We start from the raw sequence: 12,691 nt of genomic DNA, 5'->3' as shown, positions 1-12,691 counted from the left end.
GTAAGATCTGCACGATGAAATGGCGGCTGTGAGTCTTTTCCGGCTAGTGGAAACCGTGTGTGTCTCATGGGTAGAAAGAAAACATACTACAGCAAGACTTTCTTTGAGGAGGTTGGAGGGTCTGTTTAAGGACCCTTGAGGATTGATTAGGAAACAAATGCTTCTATAATAATACCTCCATTAGTGAAGAGGCTGTATTGTGACATCTTTAATGATCTGCCTTTAGTTATCAGAGAAATGATACAGAAAATGCTGGGGATTGCAAGAATTCCAGGGAAGAATTCCCATTTTCAGATAATTATATACTTAACATTGTCAAATATGCCATAAACCAGAAAGTATTCCGTTGAGGGGGGTTAAGGTGGTGGGAGGGGGAGGTTCCAGCTTAGCCACTCCCCACACTGACTGCATCCCGACTTGGGACCCTGTGGCACCGTGTGGAGAGCTGATGTTGGTCCTCAGCTCTGACCTCATATCAGTGCACACATGACCTTGATTGCTCAGCTTGACCTGAAGCCTTTTATTATCTCAGGTTACCTGGCAACTCATGAAGTTAACGGTCGATTGTAGCACTTGCACAAACAGCAGTGAAAATGGCAGAACTGTGAGGCCCAGCAGAGCATGTCGGGTGCTCATGGAAAAATGGAGCGTCCATTCCCGCCCGCCTGCTGTCCCGTGGTCTAGAAAATTGGTCATCACAACTACTGTCTTGTTAGTTCCCCATGCAGCTTTCCACTGCAGGCCTCTAGCAAAGGCTCTATTGTCAGGCCCTCTCCGGACAGAGAGAGACAAGAGAGGAAGCTCAGCTTACTTTACCTTTTCTGCTTACTCAGTCTCAGGCAACACACACTTACTGATCACAGTGAAAACATGAGGGGGAACCCTGGTAAATAAATAAAGGTTACTCCTATCGCATTTTTATTTTAGCAGAAGGAAAACAGGTAAGTGGCATGATGGTAAACAGATGATTAGTATGCCAAATGATAAGCTCTGTAGAGAAAGATAAATCAAGGAAGAAGGAAGCCTGCCACTTAAAATACGGTAGTTGGTGTGTCCTTGACAGGGTGGCTTGGGGAAGAGCGTCTCAGGAGGAGGAACAGCACAGGTCCTGAGATGGAGTGTGTTCAGAGGAACACGGGACTGTGCGTGACTGGCGCAGAGTGAGCCTGGAAATGAAGGCAGAGAGGTAGCAGGTTTCCAGGGAGGGTGCGGAGGCTTGCCTAAGGGCCTGGGCTTCTCCCTGAGACAGGCTGCCACTGGGCACCCGGACACAGGCTGTAGCGTTGGACTGACATTATGAGGTGTTACTCAGGCTTTTGTGACGAAAATAAAGGGAGGCGGAATGGGGGCAGCAACAGGAAACCAGTTAGATGTTTGTAATAATCCAGGTGAGAAGTAGTGACTTGCAGTACAGTTGGTGGTGCGGTGTGAACTGCCTGGATTCTGGGTGCAAAATGTAGATGGACCAGATGTGAACTGCAGGTGAAAGAGGAAACAAGGGTGACTCTGCAAGGCTGTGGGTCTGAGCTGGAAGGACAACAGCTTTACCTTTGGAATAAAGCACAGATTTTGGGGGGAGGACTGGGAAGAAGTTCAGTTTGGCCCAATGTAAGCTTGAAATACTAATTAGTCGTCCAAGAGGAGATGCCACATTAGTAGTCAAATACATTAATGTGGAACGTGGAGAGACTGACACTCAGATTTGGGAGGCACTGGCTCATATCCGGTATTGACAGCTGTGAAATGAGCGTAAAGAAGAGCAAGATCAAGCCTCGGGGCACCCAGCATTATAGATCAGAAACTGAGCAACGTAGGAAAGTGACTCGAGTGACCAGCGAGACCCAGAGGAGCACCGAGACAGCACCAGTGGGCATGACGCAAGTAAGGGCCTGCGGGAGGGTGGGGGCTTGAGAAAGCTGCCACTGTGCTCAGGAGACGTGAGTGAGAGTGAAGGAGGGGTGAGGGCCAGAGCTGGCTGGCAGGGACTCAAGACAAAAGGACAGGAGGGTTGACAGCAGCATGCACAGACCACGGAGGACGTGTGACTGGCAGGCGAGCACGTGAAGGTGTTCACATCCTTTGGTCCAGCTTGATAAACCACGGCTGTAGTTAATCCTAGAAAGCCACTCGTTATCCTTCATAAAGATATTAATGTAAGTGTTGTTTATGGTAAACGACTTCAAAATATCTTTTGTTTTCAGATACTTAAGTTAGCAAATCCTAGGCTGCCATAAAATGTTTTGGAAAGTGTTGGATACACACAACATGCCTTGAAAAAGCGCTATAAACTTTTAAAATGGAATCGCATTGCATGTGCTGTTTATAACTTATTTCTCCCTCCAGGCAGCTACCATTTACTCTATCCAAGACTTTCTAAAACACTGTATAGATGACTGATTTGAGGAGCCAGGGAACCAGTGCCATCAGATGAGGGAGATTCAGAATGGAAAGGAGTTGAAAAGATTTTACAATCTTTACAAAACAAAAATGTTCAACAATTTAGAAACATGGGGATGTGAAAATACAGGTCCCTGAAATTATTTGCAAGGACCAAGTTCAGGTTACATAAGCAAGACTGTTCACAAGGATACTGTTTTGAATTTCACCTTTCCAGCTGAAGGTTGGGTCTTTCTTGGAAAAAGAGGTAGTACTAACTTTGACTTATAAGGAAGAAAAGAAGAAAAAACAAACAAACAAACAAAAAACACAGGTGCGGCAGAAGGCCAGCGAGCCAAGACAACAGTTCAGCTCAGGAATGCCTAGGTCGGGATGCTGAAGAGCATGCATGAGGACATCATTAGACCTATCCCCAGAGTCAGTCACCTATATGGTTTTGCTTCTCCAATGACAGATGAGTGAACTGTATTGTAAGAGTATCAACTGCAGTGTGCACTACAGCAGACATGCCATCTCTCCCAAGGAGGAGGAAGTCCAGAGAAAGAAGGAAAGGAGAAAGTTAGCAGCCCCATGTAGGCTCGCTTTAAGGGTACAGGCGACCATTAACGGTAACAAGAACTGTGCACATCCTCAATGCAAGGCATTTCTCCAAGCGGTTTCCAGTCTTTATTCCTTCACAAAACCCAACGAAAGGCAATAGTATTTCCTACATAGAGATGCATACAGTGAGCACGCCAAGGGCTCAGAGTTGGTAGAGGCAGGACTAGAAGCTACCAGAAACTACCTTTGATTCTATCAGTATCCAACTTTAGAAAAATGAAAAATATTCTAGTAGGAAATAGTGTTTTCTCCATTTTTAAAAAAAAAAGTACTGATTGAGCCTGAGTAACAAGTATTCCACTGTTGTCACAGACATGTGAGCCAAGCTCCACAAGCCACCCCAGCCCAGGCCTGACCTTGCAAGAGGAATCTCAACAGTCTGGGGGTTGTGGCAGCTCTTGCTAACAGGATGTGAGAAGTAAGCTCTTCAACTAATAGGGAAAAGTTATGCTTTGTGTTGTCTGGAGACCTTTATTTACAAGGTTTAAAAATTAGTACGATAGTTGGCTGATCTCACACACACACACACACACACACACACACACACACACACACACGTGTGCGCTCTGGAGTGAACCCCCTCTGATTCTCTGTGATGTGTAAGTGCAGTTCGGGGAAATGAACCAGGTGTACCCTAACTTTCTTTTCCTCTTGCCCAGGTCTCCCTTGTTTCTGAAATTAAAATTTTGCTCTTGTTTTATATTATATAAATAGTATTTTATGTATGTTGAGTTAAAATTATAAAGTTGTAAACTCCATACAAGTAAAACTGAAACAAAATAAACTGGAATATTCCATTTTTGTAAGGTGGTCCCAATCCCTACCTCACCCCACCCCAGATTGTTGTCATTCTTTCAAAACCAAAAATTCTTAGAATCCAAGTTGAAAAGAAGTCCCACAGAGGAAGTCATAGAAGTTGTAGTATAGAAGTTGTAGTAGATTCTGGCATTTAAGAACTGTGTATGTGCCAAACTATGAAAAGAGCTTTATATTCCATTAGCTCATTAAACTGTTATAACAGCCTCATGTAGAAAGCTAATTCTTTTCCATACTTCCAGATGAAAAGATAATAAACCATGAAATGCTGCAATTCAAATAAGCAACTCAGGAACTTCATTAAGTAGAGGCACTGTGCGTGGTACCAGGGTTCTAAAGCAGCAAAGACACCTTTGCCTGTAAGGGACTGCTCATTTCCCGGGAGATGTGGTTCCCCAGAGCTTCCAGGACACCACACCCAGGGGCAAGCACAGACTGGTGGAATGTCCAGGAGTGCCCCCCAGCACACCTGCTGTCAGTATTCCCGGAAGGCACAGCTGCTCGAGTTGGTTACTTGGACTTTTCTAGAGCCTTTTGGATTGTAGCTAACTTAGAGACTTCAGATAGAGTATTTCAGATAATGGCTTTATGTTTGGTTTTGAATAGAAAATTTCGATTAGGTGGCTCCTGGTAGGTGTTTTGAAGGCCCAGGCGAATCATACAGTGAACGTGATAAATATGGGAGAGTTCTTTTATGTGGAAGAGAGAAACCCAACATAAGGCAAGAAAAAGGCAAAACTTGCAAGCTGACCAGGGATTGAGGCAAACATGGGACGGGACGGGGAGAGCATCAGAGACTGTGATGATGGATCACGGTGCTGTGGTGGTGGGAGAACTGTGGGATTACATGTGAGGGAGAGATCAAATACTGTACAAAGCTTAACAATGAAAGAAATTAAACTAATAAAAAAGGGGGTAGCCAAATGCATTTGTCCCTACAAATACTGTGCTGACTTTAGTGGACTAGTGGAAGCTAAAGTTATGATTCAGGTCCGAAGCAATGTGCTAACATTAGGATTCATAAATACTAATTGTGGTGGTTAACATTTACTGAGAGCTTACTGTGGAGCAGATTCTGGGTTATGTGTTCTTCTCTCTCTCTCTCTCTATATATATATATATATAACCTCATTTAATCCCCACAACAACTCTGTGAGGTAGTTTATGGATACTGGAAATAAGCAAGCAACAGAGAGCTGTGTGGTTCTCTAGTGAGAGGCCAAGCTGTACAGTTTGCTTCCATGAACCTCTTTGCCCTGCTCTGCAGGAAATCTAGAATGTTCCCTTAGAAACATTCCTGTAAGTGGGCCCATCATGGTCTCAGGACTTGCTATTTGACACTGAACAGACATGCATGTGTGAGTGCACACATGTATACATGGGCATGCATACCTCCCACCCCACAGATTGTTAAAGATGAAAAACAAGTTTTATTTCAAGAAACTTGTTACCATTTTGATGCCAATTCGTAATAACAAATAATGACTGTATTTGCTCAGTAAGCTCTAGGCGCATCTATAGAGCACTGGGATGTGGAAGCAGCTCTTTAAGAGGAGCTGTGAGGAGTGCTACAGAAAGGCTGAGGGGGGAGGCAGTGGGGCTCATGGGGAGCATGCTGGACAAGCTGTGAGGAGGGAACAGTAACCCTGGTGGAGGAGGGGGTGGGCAGAAGTGAGAGCTTAGTGCTGACTGCAGGGGAGTTCAACGGTAAAGAAATGTGAACTCAGCTCAGACTCAAAGGCTAAGTGGATGACACATGACAAGAGGTGAAACCATCTTGTTTCCTCCAATGTGAGAGCAAGTGGAAACGGCCAGTCAGAGGTTAAGGTCAGGCAACTAGCACAGGGAAATGGTGAGGGTGAGGGGCAGAAGCCAGTGGGTTTGAGGGCTGTGGAGAGAGGTGTATGGAAATAGCACCTTATAGAGTCATGGGGAGGGTTCGTTTCTAGAGGAGCAGTCACGGGTAGTGCTGCCGAGACAGAGGCTGTTGTCTAACTGGTGTTACCACCTTTGTGGGTGAGCAGGCTCAGGGTAGCAGTCAAAAGAGCAGCTGGTCACCGTTGGATGTTTTATCAGAAAACCCACGTCTGTGTGTAAATTCCTGCCACAGCAGACCCGGAAGTGGTCACCCAGCCTTCTCTCAGGGGTCAGCACATGGCCTCCATGCAGCTTTGTTAAATCTTCTTCCCCATGACCTCCAACCAGACCCCTTTCTCTCCTCTGGAGCAGGCAGGTCCAGGCTAGTCCTGGGCACCAGAGACTGCCCACTCGGGCTTTCTCCATGAGCCTTTCTGTCCAGCTGCTTCTACCCTCGTTTCAGTAGTATGTGGGATCCCTAAAGGACTCTTCAGTTTCGAGCTGATGCCTTGTTGGTATAGTTTTTGTTTGTTTTTCTAAAGGATAATTATTTCATAGACAGTTTTGAAACTTGGTCCTCACCTTAAAATCCCAAAATAAAGGGAACTTAACATTTACAGAAATATTTTTAAAACATGAGTACAACCTAATAGCTTCGGTGGAAAGAAAACTTAGGGAGATGGAGGGCAGGGGTAACTGCTTCATATCTATTATTATTACTATAAACTTAAATAGCGTGAAATCTACAAGGCCTTAAATACACAATTTGATGTGATCTACACCCTTGTCACCCAGAAAATAGCCTCATGTTCCCTTCCAGTCAGATCCCAACCCCATAGGCAATTGCTGTTAATGATTTCTGTCCCCACAGATTCATTTCACCTGCACTGTGCAACTTTGTAATGAAATAAAACCCACATCAGAACATGGTATAAAAGAAGGAAACATTCAGTCTATGCATAACACACTGTGTGCCTCGGGCAAAATACTCAGCCTTTCTGGGCCTCATACACAGAACTCCATCAAACACGCCTCATCCTGCCTTAAAGCTCCAGCACACTCCACTTCCGTTTCTAATCTCAAAGGCCCCATTATCCACTCAATAACCTGGGCCAGAAACAAACCTGCCTCATCACACCTCACCTCACATGCACCTGACCACACAGTCCCATCAGCCATCAGTGCAGGTCATCTTTCTGGATGCATGACTTCCTCTGCCCCTACCTCCACTGTATTTCTTGCCTTTCTTGACTTGGAATGACCAACTGTTTTTCCAGACTCTCTTGTGCCAGACCCTTTGTCACCGCCCAGTGTCCATTCTTGTCGCTATCCCTAGTCTTTGCTGTAATGAACAGCCCGGCCCCTCCTCTTAAAAACCCTGAAGTGACCCTCAGCCGTTGAAGGTGTTCCTGTTACACCTCCAGAACTAAGTTCAAGTTCCAACCACTGACAGCCCCCTCCCAAAGGTGCGGAATGCTGGAGCACCTCTCTGCCAGCTCTGGCCCTTCACACCTGTCCCTCTGGTCTGTTCGGGCACTGCAGCCAGTCTCCCAGCTCCTGCTGTGAACTATTGAGAGGTCAGGGACCATGTTTGTTTTCATCTGTGTCCAGCACCTGTCACACAATTTTCCTGGAAACACTTAGCCCTGGAGCGATTAATGTTGAGATAGCAGAGGGTAATGGTATACCACTCAGGGTCTTCCAGTCAGTATGTTTTCAAAAATGAGAAGCACAAGGAATTTCTATGGCTCTTACCACCTTACCAAGTCTGATCTGGGTTTTCCTTTCCAGTACCATCGTGACAATACTGGGTTCACGGTGAAAGTTTGTGTCTTTACTTGGGAAGAAGCACATATTAAGAGGAGGCGTGAAACTAGTGAACCCTGGCTGTAAAGGGCTACTCATGTGCTGTGCCTTCCTACCTCAAACCCTGCATCAAATCTTGATGTGCTTATCCTTTTTGTTCTAGAATGGTAGGTTTCTTTTTTTGCGAATGAGGATAATTTCTTCCTAAAGTTCTTTGTGGTAATTAGCAAGCAGATAAAACACTAAAAATGACTGGCAAATATTGACCTAAGTCCCAGGAACACCAGTATTTATAGCCCTTGTTTGTTCCTCACGGTTCACTCTGTCCTGATGTGTGTGTGTTCGTGCTTCTGCGCTGCAGTATGAATCAGCACGCTGCCCAACTGGCTCACTGCTCAGCCTCTATTTTTATCCTTTCTAAAACCTAGGTAAGAACCTCGATGCCATCCACGACATCACCGTGGCCTACCCACACAACATCCCTCAGACGGAGAAGCACCTTCTCCAAGGAGACTTTCCAAAGGAGATCCACTTCCACGTGCTCCGCTACCCCATAGCCGCCCTCCCCACGGACAGGGAGGCGCTGCAGCTCTGGTGCCACAAGCGCTGGGAGGAGAAAGAGCAGCGGCTGCGTGCCTTCTACCGGGGGGAGAAGAGTTTCCACTTTGCTGGACACAGTGCCGTTCCACCCTGCAAGTCTGAGCCCAGGGTCCTGGTGGTCAAACTGCTGTCTATCCTATACTGGACCCTGTTCAGCCCTGCGATGTGCCTACTCGTGTATTTCTACACTTTTGCCCGGTGGTACTTTGTGATTGTGATTGCCGTCTTCACACTACAAGAGAGAATATTCGGCGGACTGGAGATCATTGAACTTGCATGTCACCGTTTTTTTCACAAACAGCCACATATAAACGAGAAGAAAAATGAGTAGATTTTAAGGTTCACCATGTAAAGACCGAGGGGATATTTTGGAAATGGTCTAAGCTTTTGTAAATGGAGATGGATTTGTGCATGACTGTCAGATATTTCTACCATCATTTGTTATAGATATTTTGCACTTAGTTTTGTGGGAAAATATTGCTACACAGGCAATTTTCTTTTTTTCTTTTAGATCTCTGAATGTAATTTCAATACCGCACACAGGGAGCAATCTCTGAGAAATATTATTAAACAATCAGGCAAGGTATACACAGATTTTCTGCAGGCCGGATCCGGTTTCCTGTCAGACTCCCCAGGCAGACCTGGGGTTTGCTCACCGCTGGGCCAAGTACTGGGGTTAGGAGCCCTTCCTCCTGGCCTCGACCGCTCATCAGCCACTCCTTTCTACACCACTCACCCCATCACATCCTTCCTCCAGACCAGAAAACGCAACTTCCTTGTCCTTAAAGTGACCAACCATGCTGACAGAAAGCCCTGCCTGACTCGCCAGGTCTCGGCATTCAGCCCCGCGAGCGGCCCAGAGGCCGGAAACCATCGGCGCCCTTTTTTCGCGTGGAAAATCAGACCCGGACGCGTCTCAGGGAGCAACCACAGGCTCTCCATTTCAACCCTCTGCTCGAACTTTTTAAGATAGGAATGAAAACCATTTACTTACACTCTCTCTTGCATGCCGAATACTGGTTCGGGCAACGCCCTGACAGGTGGAGCTTTTTCTGCCTTAAAAATGGCGTAAACCAAGTCACTTACCGGCTTAAAGGGACGCGTAGGAGAACATTCTGTTACTGGGGTCAGAAACGCTTTGGAAGATGTGTCCTCAAAACCTGCCGAAAAGGAAGGTTACTGTGTTTTGTCCGTGTGCGTGGGCATCTAACTTGGCGCCATCGCAAGTTTGCAGACAAGGGTTCACCCCGAATTACTCAACCCCCAAAGCCATGCCTGGTTTTACTCTGAACCTAAAACAATCACACAAAAATAAATCCATTAATGATAGCGAAGATTCTCTCTTTTAGACTCAGGCTTCCTCTTTTCAGCAGTAAAGTTTAAACCTGATTATGACAAATTGTGCTCCAATATATTTGTCATTTGGAGTCTGTGGAAAATCCAGCAAACCTACAGCAACAATCCCCTCCCTCTGCAGGCGAAAGAACCCGTGTGGTCGTTTCTACCCTCGTTCTGGACACTGCTGTGGGGTGCCAGGCAGCGCAACAGAAAGTGGGAGGCAATTCAAGTCTCTAGCTGTTCGCAAACCTTTCAACCTCCCTCCGGCCTCGAACCACTCTCAAAGCTGTTTTCCCAGTGTAAGCTCTCAGCAGGAATACCGAGCCTGTCCTGTTTTGCCTGACAGTGACTTACCGACGCGCGGAGCCATGCAAGGTGGGAGCTGGAAGCCTGGCGAGCAGCGGCCCCTCTTCCAGAAAGGTCGCAGTCGGGCACTGTCGTGGAAGCATCAGCACACGAGGGAGCTTCTGCTTCCACCACCCGCACCACCCTGCATTTAACTGCTCCCCCAAGGCTGACTTTAATCTTGCCTGGAGCTACTAATTAGTTAATGAGCATCGGCTCCAAACTCAGCTGTTTAACTTTACGGTTTTTAAGGTTATTGGGAGATATTTTTTAACCTGTTTTCTTAATAAAATAAGTTTTTGATTTAGGTTTCTCGCAGACTTCTTTGATTCTATTTGGAAACAAAATAGGTAACGATCAAGTGTACCGGGAACAAGACAAGGGAACGAGACAAGCGAGGTTCTACACAGGTGACGGTCCTGCCCCTCAGCATCCGTCTCCGCTGCCTGGACTCAGCTTACGGGGTAGCTTCCACTTGCGGCGGCTCCTCTTGCCTCGCTGAAGCCTTTTACCAGGAGAGCTCTTTAAAAAAAAAGAAGAAAAGTTTTGATTCTAAAAAATAAGATAAAGTGCAAACTTTGATTACCCAAAATTCATTAGCATTAAAACCCGGGGAAGATAAACCTTGCATTTGTTTATAAGAACTAGAAATGACTTCCAAAAGGAAAAAAAAAATCCTTTTTGGGGATTCTGTTTCTATTTTTGCAAGAAGGCTTCTTTTAAGATTGTAATTATTGGTGTTTGCCTACACATTTGTCTCTGTTAAAGCCTTTTTCTTCACTTATAAGAGTTTTTTTTTTTTTAAAGAACTACACAATTTGGACCTTAGAGCTCTTTAGCATTGGCGCCAAAATGCCAAGTACAAATTAGCGCAGCGTCCACCCCAGGACCATCCCGCTTCCTCCAGACCCTCTTCCTGCCCGGCGACCCGCAGTCCTCGGGCAGCCCGTGGATGACTCGCTGTTCCTCCAGGTGTTGAGTCTTTCCCATTCAGAACGGTTTTAAATGAAGCAAGTGTGGTTTCTACAGGACTTGAAACTACTTAAAATACACACCTGCAAGCAAGGAGGCTGAAGAGGCTCCAAGTTCTGCTGCCAGATAGCAGAGATGAAACAAGCCAGGTTATTGTAAACCTCGGCTAAAGAACATGGCAAAAGACTAAAAGAAAAGATTAGAGCCCCAAGCGCTAGTGAAAGCGTGCCTTGTCGTGTGCCGGCAGCACAGGTGAGGGGAATACCTGAAGGGGCCCTCCTGCAGAGCACACAGGGCTGGACTCTGAGAGGGGGTGCCCCTTTCGCCGCGACTTTCTGCTCTGGCACCACCATCACACTCTCCCGCACGTGTCAGTGAAGATGCCAGTAGAGGAAGCCTGTTGGCGTTAAATTGTTTACAGTTCTTTATATAAATAACGTGCTTCCAGTGCCTTAGTTATGGGTCCCTTTCTTTTTCTTGTTCCAAGATTTCTCCGGTGTATTTCCTAGGTCAAAGTCTTTCCGCTCTTCGTTGGGAGGACGTGGTCTGTAAACACTGGCCACTGGTACACGCTGCTTTGTGAAGCCGCCTGGAGTGTGAAGCTGGGGTCACAGGTGCCTTAGCTGTTTTTTGTGCTCTAGAAAAAGATGGTCTGTCCCATGATGAGCTTCAGATTAGATATGGCCCTACAGTTGTCTTGCCTATTTATTTCAAAACAGAACCTTAGTTTTGGTAATTTATTTTTCAAAAGACCATTATGTGTAAAACATCCAGTTTTAAAAATAACTCACAGAATGGCCTTAGTTCCAATGTCCACTGGTAAGATTGTGAATTGTGTTATCTGTAATAGATATCCCAGAATAAAGTGCAGTGAATTAAGTGGAAGTCACACCGGTGTTGCATGCTTGCATCATGCGGGAACAAGGAAAACACAGGTGATGGGCACTACCCCCGGACTCCCAACACACTAGGTCCTAACCACACTGGGTATTCAGGAAGAGCTGCTCAGGACTTGGTTTCTTGAGTACAAAAGAAAAGACCCAAACCAAAAGGGGTGTACTGCCTCCGTGGTGTCAGGGCCCACCTGAACTCCGAGTATGTTCAGAGCTGAATTTCTCCACCTCTGGGTTTACCCAGAGGGCAGGCGGGTGGCTCCACAGCCTGGCTTAGGCCCAGTACCAGGCCCCTGCTGAGTGGCCCCAGCAGGGAGTAAATGACTCAGGAACCAGAGCCTGACATGTATAGAATGAAGCTAGAAACACGCACACACAGATGCACAGCACTGACCTCTGGGCTGGCGGGATGTGGCAGGATGGTCCCACCAGAAGGTGCCTGAGGCTTGTGTCAGGCTTCTGGGCCTCACTTTGGTCAGCCCTCTTTGGCTGGCCATTGACCCACAGGATGGGTAACCTTGGGTATTTCATGGGGAAACTTAACGACACCCCTTCTCTTCTCTCTGTGGCACACTGATTGTATTAAAGCTCTTGTTTTTATTGAAGGCCTTATGCACGAAGGGCATGTTTTGTCTTTATGCAGCAAATGGCAGAATCCATTTAGAGCAGACAGGTTTGGGGGTCCCAGGGTGCCCCTCAGTCTGCCCGCTAACAACATGCCCAACCAGATTAGTGCCTAGAGTCTAAGAAAATCCTGTTTTGCTCTAAAGCTTTTCCTAATTGCTCCAGCTTCAAATGCCCTCTGGTGGAGCTCATCTCTGCAACTCGCTTGACTCTATCACATACTCTCTCGTGTTACAGTGATTTTTTTTCAGTGTTATCACCTTAGCTGTATTATAAGTTTCTGGAAAGTCAAGATAAGAATGTCTCACATTTCTCTTATTCCCAGCAGTGTTCAGGCCAGCAGCTTACCCATTCTTTCTGCACCATAAATTCTTAAAGGTGATTCCCTGGAAGTCATTCAGAAAGGATCCTCTTCTAGTCTAAAGCTGGGTGCAGAAATTTGC

The 12,691-nt window shown here is 46.2% G+C and overlaps 1 protein-coding gene across 1 annotated transcript in view; it reads left to right on the top strand.

Annotated features, from left to right (window-relative positions):
• The window catches only part of LCLAT1 (lysocardiolipin acyltransferase 1), a 128,130-nt gene extending 116,512 nt beyond the window's left edge, over positions 1-11,618 (top strand). Inside the window, exon 6 of the mRNA XM_004686322.2 lies at positions 7,905-11,618. Coding sequence (XP_004686379.1) covers positions 7,905-8,407 — 503 coding nt within the window. The 3' untranslated portion in view covers positions 8,408-11,618. The remainder of the gene's footprint in view (positions 1-7,904) is intronic.
• The last annotated feature ends 1,073 nt before the right edge of the window (positions 11,619-12,691 follow it).

This window comes from Condylura cristata, unplaced genomic scaffold, assembly GCF_000260355.1.
Source record: "Condylura cristata isolate star-nosed mole 26May11 unplaced genomic scaffold, ConCri1.0 scaffold00020, whole genome shotgun sequence".
Lineage (NCBI taxonomy): Eukaryota > Metazoa > Chordata > Mammalia > Eulipotyphla > Talpidae > Condylura > Condylura cristata.
The sequence above is the reverse complement of the archived record's forward strand: the minus strand, read 5'-3'. Positions and strand labels throughout refer to the sequence as shown.